At 40.2% G+C, this 20,153-nt stretch overlaps 1 protein-coding gene across 1 annotated transcript; it reads right to left on the bottom strand.

Annotated features, from left to right (window-relative positions):
• Positions 1–972: 972 nt before the first annotated feature.
• Positions 973–13,428, bottom strand: LOC119730973. Its single transcript, XM_038204049.1, has 6 exons — positions 13,270–13,428; positions 5,645–5,802; positions 4,928–5,015; positions 3,062–3,232; positions 2,495–2,589; positions 973–1,724 (listed from the first exon to the last, which is right to left on the bottom strand). Exons 1-6 carry the CDS (start codon positions 13,367–13,369, stop codon positions 1,668–1,670), a joined length of 669 nt encoding a protein of 222 aa, XP_038059977.1. The 5' UTR covers positions 13,370–13,428; the 3' UTR covers positions 973–1,667.
• Between the last annotated feature and the right edge of the window lie 6,725 nt (positions 13,429–20,153).

Genomic DNA, 20,153 nt, shown 5'->3' with positions numbered 1-20,153 from the left:
CTAAACTGGCCTCAAACTGGTTGGGATAGCAGCATTGTTTCTGAGCAAAGGTTGTTGCTGCGGCAACCAGCAGCAGAATCAGCACTGATTTTGTCACCATCTTTCCTCAGTATTAGGCCTATTCCGACAGTTGATCCTAAAAGCTCAAACTTACTTCTAGCTAGAATGGAAACGACGGGTAGGTAAATTCACAGCTGTGCATTTGTTTAATTCCGGTGTGTATATGAGAATCCCGAGATCATATTTATGGCTATTGTCAATGTACTAAAGTCCAGTGTGCCTACCGATATCAACCTTTAAAGTGCAGTGGTGACGTCATTGTCTCGCGCTCAGATAATAACAGAAAATAACAAAACATTTTTTGTAAAGAAAGTAGGTCGCACTTGAATGTTTTTTTTTACATGCGATAGTCTCCTTTGCTCCCCAAAACAGAAGATTTGTTGATGAAAACAGGGCTTGGAACTTCCGCAAGCAGTCATGTGACCTCCACGACAGATTGTGCCTTCATACCCTATATATTCATGGGCGGATCTAGGATTTTGCAGGGGAGGGGTGAGTCAGGCCCGTAAGATTTGTTTTACGTCCCAGTGCTGAAATTTAGACTTTTTTCCGGACACTTAGCCTTGGTAAAATAAAAAGTGTGTGTGTGTGTTTGTAGTGTAAATCGAGGACACACAGGTGCAACATCATCGATGAATTGAGGACAGGAACCAAATCGAGGTCGAGTATAAACACAGATGAAGGGAAGAGGAACAGTGGAAAATCCTCGATTTACAACATAAACAAAAGTAAGGGAGGGGGCTGGGGCGAGTGACTGTTTGATTTTTTTTTTTTATGACATTTCGACTGGATAGATTGGCGTGCATGAGCGAAATCTAACAAGTCTGCTTATCTCATAAAAACAGCCAAACTTTGTCTAAGGAAATAAAAAAAACTGTAACAATTCCAATAAGAAAAGAAAAGGAAAGGGACTACAAATACGTCCAGTACTTTATTTCAACATCTGCAAAATGATTTGTTTCATTATCACCCATTTTCCGAATATTTACCCCACTTTATGACAAAGCAAATCAAAGCCTTCATTTAGATTTAATTTGCATGTTTATTACAGTATTTATTGTTCTACTACTATGGGGAATTATAAACAACCGCATGTCATTGCCATTTTTTCCGAGGAAACATTTCCATTCAAATAACAGAAAAATATCTGCGCTGTAGTTTTTAACTAGTATAGTCATGATCTGCCAACAACGGGGTTAAAAACTACACACTCATTTGCTTATTAACGAAAAACAAAATGTATACAGTAAATCTCCGCTCCAATTCATCGAAATAAACCTTTAGCTGTATAGCTTGCTTTTGCAATGATTATTCAACGGTATTTATACGGTATCTTGAGGCTATATTAGATATTACTTTGGTCGAGTTCAATTCCTATATACTTGGATACAATTCTGCTTGTATAAGTTCCTGACTAAGCTTTTCGAAATTTCTCCATTGAAATTTAAAACTCATTAAATTTGATATGCTTTAAATTAATGCATGGCGTATTGATTTCAATTGTCTTTAAAAAGGTAATGAGCAAAATCATTGCGCAAAAAGCCTCTCCAACTAAGCTAGCTAGCTTGCAGATGTGCCTTCCAGTATGTCTCCAGTAGCTTCGGTTTCTATGGCAGAATCTTGTCGAAGAGAAGTTTCGGCATCTTTGGAGTCTTGTGGTTTGACTGTGAATGAATTAGAAAATATAGTGTATACACAACAACTTGGAAACACAACTAATGTTCTAATGTTTATCTCACCAGAGTCGACAAACATAATGTATGGCCAAGTTAGACCAGTGCACATTTACTGCATTCAATGTATTCCTTTGTTAGTAATCTAAATGATTTAAACAATAAATACCAGATTGTTATAGCGAAAAATTCCTGCGTCCTTTTCCCAATGGCACGAAAGAGCGCCCTCGTTCACGGATTGTAAGAATAAGATCTTATTAAGTGAAGCAAACTGAATGTATTTATACTGGTTTGCTTTATACAGTGTGTATCAAAAATAATGCAAACAAAATATAACAAACAAAAACAGTAACCAGAATTCTTGCTATCAGTTTGAAACATGTTTACATGCTAAACATTTTCAGCATGAGGTGATAGCAAGAAAATGTTTAGAATTGTGTTAACTCTCGAAAGAATTTTTTTTGTAGGCAAGGCAATTATCCTCACAAACACAATTAGGCTACCTTTGTCCTAATGCCTAAAATTGAGAACTTGGCTCCATGGTCAATTTGACCTTTCAAGGATAAGTACTCATAACTCGATCAAAAGTTATCAGATTTTTGACGTTTGATGTCTCTTTTTAAAATGGAAAGGCATTTCTTTCAAAGCATACCTATATTACCTATGTTGGTTACACACATTGTACGTCTTGCATTCGGTTATATTTTGTCTGATTTTGTTTGATACACACTGTGTTGTTCTGCAGACACAGCAAGTCTTACCTGCTGGGCGCAAAAACTGGGCACGGCGAAGTACTTGGACGGATCGCTGATGCCGCTGGTGTAGTTTACGTAGCCATGAATGCCAAGAGTTGGAACTGAAAGTCAAGCCAAATAATCCTCAAAATAATACAAGGATTGGCCAAACGTCAACATCGTCATATCTTTGTCCCCAAGGGGTCTATTGCAAAATTTATACACCCACTTTAAGATAATTTTAATTAACGGTTGGTTTAAAAAAAACATTCCTATCCATTTTGAAGCATGCAAACGTGTACACTGGGGGTTAAAAAGTTTCAAACGATAATGTAGGGACCAGATACCGGTGAAATGAGAAATTTTGACGGCCGTGAAATTCGGACTCATTGGTCGTATTGTGCGCTACACCTCAGTAGACAGAATTCGAACAGTAATACTAAGGCCAAGTATGAGGGTTGTAGTCTATATAAGGTAAAAGAAATAAGCTTACACAGGAGTCCGACTTGTGCGTGACACCGCCATATCTGATCTCGGTGCTAAGTAGCGCCCTCTGACGTTGAAACCACAAAACCGTTTATTACTTAAACCTACCAGCGTTGTTCATTCCCTCGGTGACAACAGAGAATGGAACACAGTCTCCCTGCGATACAGTCATCGTGACGTTAGCGTAGTTGGATGGACCCATCGATTCGAAGTACTGGAAGAAGTCTACGGTTAACTTGTGATCGCCGTAGTAGGATGAACCCAGATAGGTGGCGCTAGCTAAGAAGTAAACATTTGAAAAAATGCTAAATAAAAATATCAGAGAACTAAATAGAAACGTTCAGCAATTCAACCTTCAAGATTTGTACAGGCAATAATCATGTTTAAAATGGCACTAGGTCCTGACTCCCCAAAAGTGTTCATGCTTTGGATTGTTTACTTAGCGAATTTCAAACTTCTAGTTGAAAGGAAACCATCCTAATGTCTTACCGTTTCCGAGAAAAGACGAACAAAAACCCGATTGTTTACATCGGACACGACGGAGTACGAATACGTCTTTCCCGTCGTTGTCAATGTACGATACACGTTACGTCATGTGTCTGCACAACGGCACCGTGCTCGCGAACAGCAGTGACCGATCACCAATGCACAAAATGTGGTTCTTACACGTCCGCAACACTGTACGAATGAAATCACAACTAGCACCCAAACAGCTCGACTTTTGGGGGTCGCAAAAGTGGACCCCGAAAATCGTTCTCGCACTCATGAAACAGGAATAACACAAAAACGTCCAGTTTTTAAGGATAGTTGTGTGGATTGTTATACTTGGAAATGTTCTTTCCGATCAACATAATTTCGTTCAAAGCGCGTTTTGTAATTGTAGCCCAATTGGGTTGTTCGATCCAGGACGCAGTGACTGTTTAATATGTTGGTAATTTTACACAATCAAAAACGTAACTGAGTGAATGTAAACATTGCTTGGGACTAATCTTAGCACTCAATCATTATTTGAGCGAAATAACTTCAGCCCATTCCAGAGGTGGATCGGGGGTGGTGAACGGAAGCCTTGCCCCCTCCCCCCTCCCTCCCCCCCCCCCCCCAAAAAAAAACGAACGCAATTTGTATTTTTGTATGACGCTATAAAGGCAGGCACTGCGTCGGTACACCACCATCTTTACCTACACAAAACTGGTCAAAGTGGTCAGAAATTGCCTCAGATTGCACCACAGATCATTTGGAATCCATAACATTTTCGGGGCCCAAGCGGGCCCCGAACCCCACGCCGTAACTTTCTTTACCAACTTTTGGAAGACCAGGTTTTTTGGGGGCCCCCACCCAAAAATTGTGTTCTGCATCCGCCCTTGGCCCATTTGGCGTTGCGGGTTAAACCTATTTAAAATTTTGGGCCAAGGTGCATCTATAGAGGTAAAATTCATAAGTTATGGTAAGTGAGTCAGGCAAAGAGCCGGTACTGGCACATGGGCGTCGCCAGGATTTTTTCTAGAGGGGGGCAAAAAATGTTTTTGCCAAAAAATGCTTGCATTTCTCAACACATTCTCGATTTATCAGTTTTAGAGGGGGGCAGGGACATTTTGCCCCCCCCCCATTAAATTTTCACCACTTTGTCTTCGCGCCTCTTTTTCTTTTTTTATTCTTTTTTGTTTCCTTCCTTTTTTTTTTTTTTTTTTTTTTTTTGCTTTTCCAGGGGGGGGGGGCAAGTGCCCCCCCTTGCCCCCCCCCCCCTCGCGACGCCCATGTACTGGCATACTCAGTCGGAGAGTCAGTCAGTGAGTCAGTTAGTGGAGAAGTCAGTCAGTCAGTCGGGGAGAAAGTCAGTCACTTAGTCAGTCGGGGTGTCAGTCAGTCAGTTAGTCAATTACTCGGTCATTTAGTCGGGGGAGTCAGTCGGGGAGTCAGTCAATGACTAAGCCATTCAGTCAATCAGTCAGTCAGGCAATCATTCTGTCAGCTTACCGGGGACACAGTGTGGAACGGTTCCGTTCAGAGGACCACTAATGCAAACTGAAATATCAGGGCTGACTTGAATGTTGTATTGACGTTTCTGGAGGTAGATGGACAATAAAATATTGTTTTATCAGCCAGACATGAATAGTTCGGGCGCGCACTATGAATATCTTTTATAACAAGTATCTCGGAAACAAAATATTATGATTAAGCCAGATATTACCAATAGTTTTAAAAGACTATTCTTTAATGAATTCAATTAGTCTTTTAGTTGCTGGTCAGTATTAAAACCAAAAATGTGAACGCCGACCATATCATATATGGGCTACTAACAGTAAATTTCAGGATCTTAATGTTCAATCTTTATTAAATAAAGCAACCGCCACATTATTATGAAATAAGTGGGGGTTTTGGACGAGCAATATCTGAGTGTTTTTACATCTCAGGAATAATGTTGTGAAGATATCTGGAACCTCGGTTAATATTTATTTGCACTTAGATAATGATTTTCGGGGGATGGGACACCATCACCACCCCTACACCCCCCTCCCAAATCGCCGCCAGAGAGCACAGGTAACACCTGCTGTCTGCGGATGAAATCTTACAATCATTGAACCTCGTGGACCTCATATCACGTTCTATCAGTCGAGGAACAAGTGATTTTATACGTCTATTAATGCCAATTGGCTCGGACATAGGTGTCAGCTGATTATGCACAGCCCTTACCTTGCTGAAGTCATAGATGTACTGGTATTTGGTCATTACTCCCATGTCGTCTTTGGAGGTGATCGCACCCACTCGACCATTAGTGAAGTCGTAAGCGTACTGAAGGCCATCAGTCTGGGTCGTACCTTGCCCCGCTTGCACCTGGGCGGTGATGCTGCCTAAAATATAAAAACCCCTTGAAAATTCAGGATTTAAGCGACTGACGCCATTTCTGGTTTCATCAAAACATTGCAAAACGGTAAACAATTATTCAGAAGATGGAATCTTATATAACCATGGGGTCCTGGGTGGTCGAGGGTAAGACATCTGCGCTAGAGCAGGAGGTCGTGGGTTCGAGTCCCACCCTTTTTTCTCACAATCACTTGCGGCAACACTGAGTAAACAGTGTTTAAAACTAAGTCGGTGAAGAGTAAAACCACATATTGAACTTAGCTACACCATCCACCCCGCCCGACGCAAATTCCATCTAATGAATATAGTTTGGTTGCATATATCTATTGTGAAGCATTCTTGTGTTTCCTTTGAATGTAGTCTGCGGCTGCAGGGCCGATTGGAATTTAAGTAATGCATTTGTTCATGTTATGCAAGGCTGTCTTTATAAGTCAGCTGCTGTACTGTGCTCGGCGCAGTTGGTCTGGAGGCGCCGTCGACAACGCCCAACATTTGCTGTTCGCTTCACGATGTAATCTTATGTTCAGTTGAGTTGCCAGTAATAAATTATTTTGACCCAGAATTGGTCTCCGTATTTATATTTCTTTGAGTTTTGTCCTCGTCGATCCCGGTAGAGTTTAGCAACACAATATATCCGCTTCTATATCAGATTCGAATCAGCCAGCCGACCCCGTAAAACTCGCTGGACGAGCCGGTGCCCGCCGGCGTAATTTTTATTCCTATGAGGGTTAGGGGCAATGACATGAATAATTCATGTTTATCCATGAGAACGGACAATGACATCAACAGCATTGTTGTTAGTTACTCAACTAGTTACAATACATTAAAGCATTTTAAAGAACGGTTGTCGTCGAGCTACCACACAGTAGCCTAGTGGATAGCGAGATGAACTATGGATACAAAGATCCATGGTTCGAATCCACGTCGTCGCTGCTCATTTTCATCAGCTATTTTTCTTCTCCAAATTTATCACTGAGATAATATTAAATTAAGGGGGAAAATAGAACGAGAACCTAATAGTACAGCTCATAACCTCATTATTTGAGATGTATTGTGCACTTTGTGGTAAAAGCATGAAATTTTTTACACAGACTGTACATACCATAAACTTTTTTTTAAGATGTGAAGCCATCTTGGATTTGACCCATGATGACCTTTAGAGGTCAATGACCTCAGAAAACGAGAATTTGCTACTTTTGGCATCATATATGACAATAAAATCATCATATATCTCCTAATTACACTGTACACAGACTGTACATACCATAAACTTTATTTTAAGATGTGGAGCCATCTCGGATTTGACCTCTGATGACCTTTAGAGGTCAATGACCTCAGAAAACGAGAATTTGCTACTTTTGGCATCATATATGACAATAAAATCATCATATATCTCCTAATTACACTGTACACAGACTGTACATACCATAAACTTTATTTTAAGATGTAGAGCCATCTCGGATTTGACCTCTGATGACCTTTAGAGGTCAATGACCTCAGAAAACGAGAATTTGCTACTTTTGGCATCATATATGACAATAAAATCATCATATATCTCCTAATTACACTGTACACAGACTGTACATACCATAAACTTTATTTTAAGATGTGGAGCCATCTCGGATTTGACCTCTGATGACCTTTAGAGGTCAATGACCTCAGAAAACGAGAATTTGCTACTTTTGCGTCATTTGTCACAGATACATCATCATAAATCAATGTGTTTAGTAGGAAGGCGCGTAATCATACATGTCGCCACTACATTTTAAGTTAAATGGAATGGAGTTTGGCCGCCACCATGCATTTAAGTTTTTATCAGAATTGTGTTTTCTTAAAAAGAAGTGGTTTTCTGGCTAGGAAAATAGCAAGGAAGAACCGGTTTTGTGCAAGCAAAATTCAGGGAATAATCTGTTGATACTAATAACTTGTTGGAAAGTTCCAAGGTCATTCCAAGAAAGTTGCCGCCGTGAATTAGGGTTTAAAACATGGGAGGGGGATGGGGACGAGCTGATGAATCTTTTTTTTGAAAACATTGTGTTTGCAACCAGCTAGGGAAGATTTCCGTTTATTTAAGACTTGCAAGCACTGGTATGGATACCTGTGTAGTTATATGACTAAACTGCCTAGAGCGTATTTGTTAAGGTTTGTTTTCCTTTTTTGGAAATTCAATACGCATATAGGGAGTAAAATCAGTTCCACTGCTGGGTTGCGGTGATGGGTGGGTTATAGCTTGTCAACACATACCTTGCCAGCGGGCCCATTAGATTGGTGATAACCGGAGAGCGGGAGTTTCAAAAAACTCATCCGGTGTTTAGCGACGCAGGGACTGGTTTGTGTACATGTGGTTTTTGTTTCTAGTTAACTTAATGTTTTGATTTATACCGGTGATAATATGCCGTCCCACCTGTTTTTCTTTTTTGTGTGTCGGGGGAAACAGTGCATATTTTCTGTGCCCTTTTTACGCACTTCATCAGTCACCCTTTGTTTAATTCTTTTGTACGTATTTTCTTTATGGCTAATGATGGTAAAGAATATTTTACGCGTTAGCATTTCTTGTTATGATCAGACTAAGTGGATTCCTTATTTTTTATTTTTATTTCGAAATCCATGCCTAAATGACCATTCTGTTAGTTCTGTTCTTCAAGAAGTTCCAAAAGGATTTGAACGTTCTCCTCATCCAAGTTTTTTTCTTGGTTGGATGGTGGAGATGGGTTAATCCTTGATCGGACCAGGCCATCTTTTATGTTTTTTTGTCGTTTGTATGCCAGGATGGGTTGGGTCGCGAAAAGTGCACTGAGAAAATCATTATCGCTGATCAGATTCCAGTGTTTCAGAAGGGCCTGCTTAAGAGCTGGGTGTTTAATTTGTGGGTTGTAGGGTAAAACAAAGACCAGCGGGATATTCTTTTCGGTTTTTGCACGCTTTTTAGAGTTCACGCGAGTTTCGCCTTTTTGGGGAAGAAGGGCTAAATCTTTTTGGTTGTATCCGCGTTTTTGTAGATTGTCTTTGAAGAATTCAACCTTCTCCTCAAATTCTTTTGAGCGTGTGCATATACGGTCATATCTCATTAATTCTCCCTTAATCAAACCGCCAAACACTGACTTAGGGTGGGCTGAATCTCGAGCAAGATACTGAAAGGTATCAGTTTTTTTGGTTGCTACTCGAGTATCCAGTTTCCCTTCTTTTTTGAACCGTTCGCCTTTGTAGATGACGAGGTCGAGGAAGCTGACTTGACTGTTTGAAATCTCTGACGTGAACTTGAGCGTGGGATGAATTTGGTTTAGAGTTTGGACGAGGTCACCGGCTTGGTCTTCGTTACCGTTAAATATTATTAAGACGTTGTCCCTGTATCTCATGTAACTCGCAATTGAAGGATTGTGTGGGAGAATAATTTCTTTTTCATATTTGAACAGGGTTATATCGCATATTTCTGGACTGCATTCGCTTCCCATAGCCACGCCAATTTTCTGTCTGAAGAACTTTCCATTGAATTCAAATATGTTTTGATGCATGATAAGTTCCAGGAGACAGCGAGCGTGTTCTCTTGTAGGTTTGGGTATTGCGTACAGACTGTTATCGGCAACTTCAAGTGCATCACAGACTGATTCAATTGCCTCATCTTGTGGGCAATTCGTATACATGGACACAATATCCAATGTGATCAATATGCTATCCTGCTTCAATGTCACGTTGTTTAGTTTTTCAAGCACATGCCCGGAATCGCGTGTATATGTGCTTTGTTGTTTGACAATCGGAAGCAGAGAATAGTCTATGTATTTTGAAATGGATTGAGTCGGACCTCCGCAACCACTAATAATAGGCCTCCCCACAAACCGCGTTTCTTTGGGTGCTTCTTTGTGAACTTTCGGTAAGAGGTAGAGGCAAGGAGTTTTGATGTCGTGGTTGTCATGGTTGAGAAACTCAAATGTTTTTTTTGGATATTACTCCATCAATGTGAAGTCTGCGTATGGCTTGAGCGACCTGTTGCGCGGTTTCCCCAGTCAGATCCCTATCAATCTCTTCATAATGTGGGCCTGATAATTGTCGTAGCCCCTCATGTATATAGTCTTGTCTGTTTAGAACACATACACCGCGGCCTTTATCGAATGGTCAATTTGTGTCAGATATTCCCTTTCAAAATAATGTAGTCTAGATTGCGGGGCACAGAAATACAGAATACAGTCTAATTTGGAGATTTATGATGATTTTACTGTCATATATGCCAAAAGTAGCAAATTCTCGTTTTCTGAGGTCATTGACCTCTAAAGGTCATCAGAGGTCAATTCCAAGATGGCTCTACATCTTAAAATAAAGTTTATGGTATGTACATTTTGTGTACAGTGTAATTAGGAGATATATGATGATTTTATTGTCATATATGATGCCAAAAGTAGCAAATTCTCGTTTTCTGAGGTCATTGACCTCTAAAGGTCATCAGAGGTCAAATCCAAGATGGCTCTACATCTTAAAATAAAGTTTATGGTATGTACAGTCTGTGTACAGTGTAATTTGGAGATTCATGATGATTTTATCGTCATATATGATGCCAAAAGTAGCAAATTCTCATTTTCTGAGGTCATTGACCTCTAAAGGTCATCGGAGGTCAAATCCAAGATGGCTCCACATCTGAAAAAAAACATCATGGTATGTAGAGTCTGTGTAGAAAATTTCATGCTTTTACCACAAAGTGCACAAAAAAATTGCTTATGAGCTGTACTATAAGTCTTGCAATGATTCAAAGGAAAAACTGAATTATTCATGACATTGCCCCTAACCCTCCTAGGAAAAAAATACGCTGCCCGCCGGCACTTATTTTGTTCTTGCAACAAAGTTTAGTCAATGACCATAATGCGCATGTGTGAAACATATCACGTGAGCAACTAACTATGCCACCTGATTCGGAATAAGTTCTTATAGCTTATATTCCACGACGGTCAGTGTGTAGTGTCGCTGTGCCGTGTGCATTAAATCGCTAATCTGACTGCTGGAGGTTCTCGGTTCAAGTGAATTGTGTTCCCTAATCTTAATGATGTTTTATCAACTCCTGATGATCGATATAATGAAATGCAGCCTTTTCTTCTCATTCGTGGCTGTAGAGAATAAGCCTCTTCTGAGTTCCAACTGCGCATTCGTAACCTGTGACAACGCGCATTATTTGTCTCAAATGGCCTTTGACATCATCGCGCCACTGACTTTCAGTGATGTAGTGCCTTGATGCCGGGCCTTGGCCTTAAGGCTGCCTTAAGGCTGGATTTTAGGACCTTGGCCTTGGCCTCGAGGCTTGAGGGCAAAAGCCTTGGCCTTGGCCTTGGCCTTGAGGGTTCAGGGCCTTGCAATTTTGAGTCAAGGCTCCTCAAGGCCCATAGATTTTTGCATTTTTCAGATAAATCTGTTCGAAATTTTGCTGTTACCATTTTAATCGTATTACCATGGAGGAGGGAAGCACCCTATAGATTTGTGTGTTTGGCACACTTCCACTTTTGTAGCATCACATTTTGTTACCATTGTAGATTTGCTGCAAAAATATTCCGTACACTTGTGGGGCTAATGAGAAGATCACTTTAATTGCATATAACTATGGAATAGATCTGATTGATTGTGTATGTCGCCCTAATAAGTGCTAAAGATTTGTATCTGTTTTAGATAATGCTGATATTTCTGACCATGTTGGGCCAGCAAATACAAATTTCCCAAATCAGTTTCTTGGACCCCCCTTTTGTTACACTTGGGAGAATTGTGTGTCAATATCGAAGTAAATCATTATTTTGTTTAGTTAAACCATATTGAAGACCTGAACTTATACATGTACTTTAATAGATACAGTGCAGTCATAAAACGGTGTAGGCCTATGCGAGCATGTTGATTGCAATTAAAGAAATGTTGTTCTTTGTAACGAGCAATTCGTGATGATAAGGGCGGATCCAGGGGGGCCAAAAGGGGCCATGCCCCCCCCCCCCAAAAAAAACCCGTTTTTTTTTTATGTGACGTCGTAATAAAGGCAGGCAATGAGTACACCACCATCTTTTCCTCAAAAAACATTGATTAAAATGGTCAGAAATTGCCTCAAATCGCACCACAGAGCATCTCGAATCCAAAATTTTTTCGGGGCCCTTAAGCGGGCCCCGAAGCCCAAGCCGTAATTTTTTGATCCACTTTTTTTTTGGGGGGGGACCAAAATTTATTTACCCCCCCCCCCCAAATTGTGTTCTGGGTCCGCCCTTGCGTGATGATGTGTCATTCATGTGACTATAAGTAGTTCTATATCAGTGGTCATTTCATAAAACAGGGCCTTGGCCTTGGCCTTGGCCATGAGGGTTAAGCCTTGGCCTTGGCCTCGAGGCTTGAGGGTCAACGCCTTGGCCTTGGCCTTGGCCTTGAGGGTTAAAGCCTTGGCCTTGGCCTTGGCCTTAAGGGTCAAAGCCTTTGCTCCAACACTGCTGACTTTACAAAAAGGCTGTTTGTGCATTGTGGGTACTGTCAAAGGGCATTTGAGACAAATAATGTGCGTTTTCACAGGTTACGAATGCGCGCAGTTGGAACTCCGAAAAGGCTTATCCGCGATCCACTCCGTTACCAATTGACGCATGCGCATTATAGCAATTGACAATACTTGTTTACATAAAAAAAAACAATTGCGGCCCGCCGCACGCGAATTTTGTTTCCATAGGCGGGAAGGTCCAAAGTCATTCATAATTTAGTTTTCCTTTGAATCGTTGCAAGACACTAATGAGATTCTCGTTCTCTTTTTTTCACTTAAAGTAACATCATCCCCAGATAAATTCAGAGAAGAAAAACAGTTGATGAAAATGAGCAGCGACGACGTGGATTCCAACCTGGAATCTTTGTTTATCCACTAGGCTACTGTGTGGTAGCTCGACAACATCCGTACTTTAAAAGCGTTAAAGGTAACTGGTTGATTATTAATAACAACAATGCTCCTGATATCATGCATAAACATACTGTCCCGATCAAACTTTTGAATTATTCATGACTTTGGAGCATGCCGCCCGTACGGAAAAGAAATTCGCCCGCCGCACAACTTTCCAATTTTACCGATTCATCACCAGATAACGGGATCGCCGAATCACTGGGGTACGTGTTTCCACCGTTTCGAGACCGCTTTAACCCGTACACGTGCCCGATTCCGTTCTATTATCATTCACATGATGTCGAGTCATACGATGACAAAATGGTGGCCGTTAATTTTTAATCACATGTGACTTCCGTCGTAAAACTGATTTGGTTAACATAAATATAGCTTGGGGGTGTCAATGTTGCAGGACAATGGACTTTCTAAGATTGAAATTCTGTACACTGCACAAGGTAGATTGAAAGACTACACTTGATATCGGTAGGCAACTGCATTTATCGAGTGGTTCAACGTAGAGTTTAAACCGCCCAGTTTTGTAGTAAATCAGTTATCCTGAGCAGTGCACAGTTGTATCCGTACTCACCCAAACTGCCCTCAAATTGGCTGGGATAGCAGCATTTTTTCTGAGCAACAGTCGTTGCTACGGTAACCAGCAGCAGAATCAGCACTGATTTGGTGGCCATCTTTCCTCAGTAACTCAGCAAGCAGTTTTAATGACAGTTGATCCTAAAAGCTCCAACTAACTTCTAGCCTAACCAGATGATAGATGGATTCACAGCGAAGTATTTATTTAACCCCGGCGTGGATATAGGTCGCTGATAATACTGACACTGGCTGGTGTACGAAGGTCAAGTGTGTGTGTTGCAGGGGCGGATTCAGGAATTTTTGCAGGTGGTGGTGTGAGGAAGGGGGTCATCAGCAAGGGGATCCTCATCATGCTGAAATATAGACAGGTTTTTTGTCCGGACTTTGCCTCCGTATAATCAATAGGTGGGGTGGGCGGGGAGGGGGGGGGATCGTACCATACTTTTAAATCCGAAGATCACTAACACTATATTCCAAAATAGTTTACAAATACCCGAATAATGCGCTGGCTGGTGTCCGATTTTTTTGCACAGACGGATAGTATTACAAGTACAATTTTTGTAGGGGTGTCAGAGCAGGAAATGGGCGGGTTCACATTATTTGTAATGTATTTCTATGAAAAACACAAAAATGAGTCCCACGGGGGAGGGGATTCGACCCCAAGACTCACCCTCTGGATCCGCACCTGGATCGATATCAATGTCTACAGTGGTGTCCCGTTCTCAGATAATTACAGAAAATAATATAGTATGGAAATTGAAACTGAAATGGTTTTACAACCAAAAGTCTTATTTGGTCCTTGAAAACAGAAGATTTGCTGATGAAAGGAGGGCGTTGGGCACCTCAAGCAATTATGTGAACCCCTCCCACACATACTTTCTTTTCACACCTCGTATATAATATTGACAGTCGAAAAATGTCTACATATGAGACTTAGTGTCCCTAGAGGTATGTAGGGTGTCAACTCCCACCCAATCTCCCAGGTATAGTTCGGTTATTGTGACGTGTCGTTCGGCAAATGATAGCACCGCCTATATTGTCCGATAGTGGTCAAGATCGTTCCTAGACTGGTTCCCGGTCCCTCCATTGTCCTTTGGACTTCGACTGTATAGACCTGTAGTGGACAACAATTTTCCACGAACTGACACCCTCTGCATGACATTGTGTACAAACAAAATTAAAAATTCAAATTTTCTTTTTTTGCAAATATGAGCAGTTTGTATCATGAAGTTTAACAGACGAGGTTAAAATTGCTAAATCATCTAAAATAAGCGAATTTTACTAATGAATTTTCAAGAAATTTGTCAATTCTGGTATTTTTGGTTACCACGAAGTGACACTGCACAGGGTGTCAGTTCGTGAAAACCAAAATTTACGTGTTTTCGGAGAGTGCGCGCATGCAATAGCGTTAGTGAGTGTCAGTTCGTGAAAACCAAAATTGACGCGTTTGGGAAGAGTGCGCGCACGCATGCGCAGTGTGTGCGCGCACTCTCTCAAAACTGGTCAATTTTGGTTTTCACGAACTGACACTCACTAACGATATTGCATGCGCGCACTTTCCGAAAACACGTAAATTTTGGTTTTCACGAACTGACACCCATCTTAATCATTTAATTGCTAATTAACTAAGCAGATTTTTACAATATAACATTTATAATTGAGTAGTGAAAGCATTTTTACTTTGAGTGATACTAAAACCTCTAAGATAAATGAAATATTTTACTGAGTAAATTCGTGTCAAACCTTTAAAAGCGTTTTTCTCCGATTTGTATTTCTGCAACGCTGACCACCGGGTGTCAGTTCGTGGTGTCGGTGACGAATTAAAGAATACATTCGGAGGACAGTAACGTACGCAAATTATACTAGCGTAGGTCTGATTCCACCCCCCTTTATACAAAATCACAAGGAAATATTGCAAAACCAATAACAAAGCTACGACTAATGTGCAGTTTGCTTGGTGATGAACTTCGATTTTGCCTCTGAATTCGAAGTTGTCTTTGGCAACTATCAATAAAGAGAGGGGCACTTCTGTTCAGTATTTGAATCCAGTTGAAACACTTGGAAATTGCCTTCGCACAGACACTGTGACGATTTTGCTTACTGGTTATGGCAAGAATCGATTTTTGATGTAATCCTTGTGCAAAGCCGTAAACATCGTTTCCAAAAATAAAATCATGCTGCGCATGCGCAGAGGTGATCCAATCAATGGATTCAAATGTTAACTAGCTACCGGTCCCAATATTATGAGAGCTGAAACCAGTCTAAATCGATCACTGGTATCGGTGTAATTTCAAAGCCACTAAGGGCTGAAAATAATTGAGAGGCAATATATACACCGTTTTCTGCCAAGTCAAACCTCTCAATTGATCAATTGATAGGGAAAATGTCTGGGAAGGTGCAGGAGAGGACCATGCAGACCGTGACAAGGTGGGGGTCGGCGGATTTGGTTAAAATTTGGGGGGTAGGTGGGTCATAGGTAGCCTTGAGGTTGTACAAAATATTTGGCCAATCTGACCTCAGTAGCCGAAAAAAGAGTCAAAAATGTGTTTTTATTAGTGAAAAATGGTGATTTTTATGATTTTGGGGTACAAAAGTTTAAACGCTTGCTGCTCAACAGGGGAAAGCAGCAGAGAAATGAAATTTGCAGGGTCTTGAGGTTGTATCCTGACCTAAACCAGGAACTCAAAATTTAGAAAAAAATTTGCTCTTAGGAGGCAACGGCACTAAGGGTACCCCCAAAGTTGAGTCATAGAAATAGCGATCTTTAAGTCGCCGTAGCGTCATTAGTGCAGGTCTTTGAACAATGACACTCAGGTGAAAGAGAGTTCTTATCATGGTCTTTAAGTATCAATAATAAAAACATTGTCAGCAGCTTTTAGTATGAAATGGCAGGAGCCTGTTTTACCCCTATTTTTCGCTAGTAAAGGGACGGGGGAGGGGCATACAGTCCCCCCCCCCTTTCTGTATTTTCAAAAGTCGACAACCAATTTTCATGAAATTTGCCATCAAGTTTTATTTTTCCAATTTGTAAATAATGACGTCAAAAATGTTTTTAAAAATCTTTAATAGAGGACGTTTTTTGGGCACCTTTTTGGTCAAAAAATGTATTTTTCACATAATTTTTTTCTTTTTTTGCTTGAATGTTATGGAAATTGGCAAACGTGTATATTTTGTCATGATATTAAAATCTATTTTAATACTGGAGACGACATTAGGGGTGCTATAATCCCTTAATTTATCCCATTTTTAGGGGGGGGGGTTCACTTTAAATTAATATGGCCGCCACCTTTCAGAGTCTAGGATGGAATGTATACCCTGCCCGATTTGTGGCAGAGGGAGTCCCCACAAATGTTCCTATACTCAACACACACTTGTCTTTTTGTTAACAGAATTATCCCCCAATAATCATCTAAAGAGTTCCTGAGATTACCAGAACACAATGAAGACACAATGGGGGTGGGGGGGGGGTTACACCCTGCCACATATCGTGCACCAAATGTGGGAATGATGAGACTTGGATGACAATTCTGTTATTTTTTGGCATGTTAATGTAACCCGGAAAATTAATAAACTTGGAAAATAATAAATGAATGAGAAAAACGCTAAATGTTGGGGTACTCGCTGTCAAAAATGAGATAGACCTAGATGGGGTAGGAACAAGTAGAGAGGAATTTGAATAAATAGAGACAATGACAAACAATTTTTTGGAAAGACAACAAGAAAAGAATGATTTATTTTTCCAACCAAAATTTGAAGAAAACCATTCCAAAAAACAATAATCAAAAAGGATCCAAATTAACTTTTTCCCAAACCTTAAACCTGTTATCCACACAACCAAATAAGTAAAATGGTAGTACTACAGTCGACTTTTGTTATAAAGAGCACTTTTATAAAGATGTCCTACTTCTGCTAATAAAGAGTTAATTCCCAGGTCTCAAATCTCTAGTTCTCTTTGTGTCTCTTTGTTTCGCTGTCCTTTTAAAGCAACATTTCTGTTTAAAGAGGTAGTTTGGGCGGTCTCTCCGATCTTGCTATAACGAGAGTCAACTGTACAAAACTAAATTGAACTTTAAACTTAAATGTAAGTTGAAAGAAGAAAACTGAACCGACACAGTATCAAAATAGAATGACACATGGAACAACCTAACGATCAAACTCGAAAAAACAATTGAATATAAATCAAGAAAATCGTTTTCCTTCTTAAATTAATATTAAAAAACAAGAACAGTCACTGTCTTCCAATAACAAACCATGATAACCCTTTGTTTAAACACAAAATACGTAAAGGAAGAGAACATGGAATTAACCACTACTGCAAACATGTTGGTAAAAAAGGATGCAATAAAAAAAAAATGAAAACGGGTACTACTATCAAAATCTTGACCACTTTGTGGTGATTCAGCAGTTGTTTCACCGATGGTAATCTTCATGAGCCCATCTTCTTGACCTGGTGCTAAACAATGAAGAACTAAACCAAAGGCTTCCTTTGCCTTCCTTCTATAATAACGGATAGTGCTATCAGATGCTTCTTCTGATGACAGACGAAGCTGCCCATCAACAGCAGACATTCCACCCTGAGTAAGGAAAGTGATCAGGGATTGCAGCTCCACATTCTTTGGTCGGGGGGTTGGAGCCAAAGAAGAGTCAAGTGCACCTACATCCTGTGTAATATATCCATCTGTTGATGAGGAGTCAGATGTATGCTAGAAATAATCATGAGAAAATAAAAAAAGTTAGATGCGTGCTACATATAGCAGGGTTGAAATACAAATTTATGTACTCAGAGAAGAGTGCTTACAATTCATCTGTGATAAATGAGAGGCAATATGTCAAAGTCCATTCTTAGTTCACTCTACCTCATGAACTGAAGTGCACTCTAAGTCGGTGGGTTGGAGAGATGGTACACCAGCCAGCGATGTGAAATCACTGATTGTACACTGCTGCTCTTCTTGTTTCTTAGAGAGCACATCGCTAGATTGTAATTGTTCCGCTGTCTGGTGCGTAACTGCTTGTTTGTGCTTAGATAGACAACCTCTACAGATACCTGAAAGTCATATGAACAGTGAGAATTAACAAAGTTTTAAGGCCGCAGCAGGCTTAATATTTTTTTTAAGTAAAAGATATAAAGCGGAGCGTATGTAGCCAACAATATTGAGCAATAGATGCCTTGGACAAAACCCATGTCATAAATTTCCCCCCCCCCAAAAAAAAAAAAAATAATAATAATAAATAAATAAAAAATAAGAAATCTTCCTTTATTATTTTAGATTGACTGTATTTAATTGCACTTATTACTTTTTCTTTTTGTGATGTGGCTGGCTCTGGAGGATTTGTATAAAAGGGGAAACAAATCTGAAATTGTTCTTTAAGTTGTAAATGGTCTGATGAGTCACATCTCGTGAATAAAAGTCAAAAAAACAATGTAAGTGCAAAACAAATATTTGTTTTATTCCCCAAACTGCGCATGTTCAGTGCAGTTCCAACTTTCTTTATATATAAAAAAAAATCAAAATCCAGCTCCGGCTAAATATCCACCATGTGTATCCACTGCCGAAAACCACGTGTGTGGTCCAGAGCTGTGACAACCAGTATTAATTTTTCACAAAATAATAAATTTCACTGGTCCCAAGTCAACTGCATGATAAGGGATTTAATTGATATAACCTACCCAGAACAAAGACAGTTGATCAGAAATGGACCATGACCATGACTGATTCATTTCAGAAATGTTTTTTTTTGTTTGATTTCTGTCTTCTTACCTGTTCCAACTGTGATCAGGGTACCCCATCGATCAAACATCTATGATCTCACGGCTAGTTGCTTTATTCACACCACTGAATGGTTTGCCTTTCCTTTTATGGAGTGGATGACAACATTTCCTTGATGATGTCCAACTCAACCCTAACTTGTATCTATGCGCTGGACATACTGTCTTATCAGTGTATGCATCGACGTCGAACAAACCACATCGCAGGAGGATCAGTTTCCACTCGACATTCACATCAAATGCAGCGACTTTCCACTTCTGCAAATGGCTCCGTATGTTTTTTGTGCATCGATTAAGCTGCACTGTATTTAGTTCGCGCGGATAAGAGTGACTTACACCACATTCGATGGCTTTGCAATACTCAAAATTACTAAAATCACATTGCAGCCACACAGACAGCATGTCCATGGCTGCCATTTTGACTGTGATGTAATGCGAGGGCGCCCTCTTTCGATACCGCGCGCTAACTGGGTGGGCGGTAACAGGACGTTCCCCTCCTACCGGATCAGTGCGCACCACCAAAGGTAGCCCACTCACCCATCCACCCAATAGGTGAAGTCTGCAAAATGTAGATTTTGTTACGCTCTTACAACAATTCCTGCAAAATGTCAATTAAGGGCAACCAATTGCACTCGGAACTGTCTAGGGGGCTATGTAGGTTTGGTCTTGAAAATTAGGAATTTTTCAACTTTGTTGACCGTGAGCAAACAAAAACAAGAAGAGCTGACAGTTTTTTTAATTTTTTATTATTGTAGTCGGATATCTGAACTATGTTACTTACAAGTTTGTTGCCTCTTTGCCCTGCATTAATTAAGTTATGGTTTATACTGCGTAAATGACTTTATTTCGTAATAGAGCTGATACGTGTTTTTCTTACGCCTATATCTCCGCAGTGAATGCTTGCATATCAAAGATTTATATTTCATCGTTTAGAGAAGATTAAATCCTTTCTTTTGATATGTAGGTCGACAGTAAACGATTTAGTTTAAGGGAATAAACGAGGCTATAACTTTATACCAGAAACAACACAAATTTACTCCCCGGAAGTCACCCTTTTTTGCTTAAAATTGTCGGTGCCCTGTACTCGGCCACCGTGTGATTATTTATCGAGCTAC

Source organism: Patiria miniata, unplaced genomic scaffold (assembly GCF_015706575.1).
Source record: "Patiria miniata isolate m_02_andy unplaced genomic scaffold, ASM1570657v1 HiC_scaffold_22, whole genome shotgun sequence".
Taxonomy (NCBI): domain Eukaryota; kingdom Metazoa; phylum Echinodermata; class Asteroidea; order Valvatida; family Asterinidae; genus Patiria; species Patiria miniata.
Note: the sequence above shows the minus strand (reverse complement) of the source record. Positions and strands in the feature narration are given on the sequence as shown.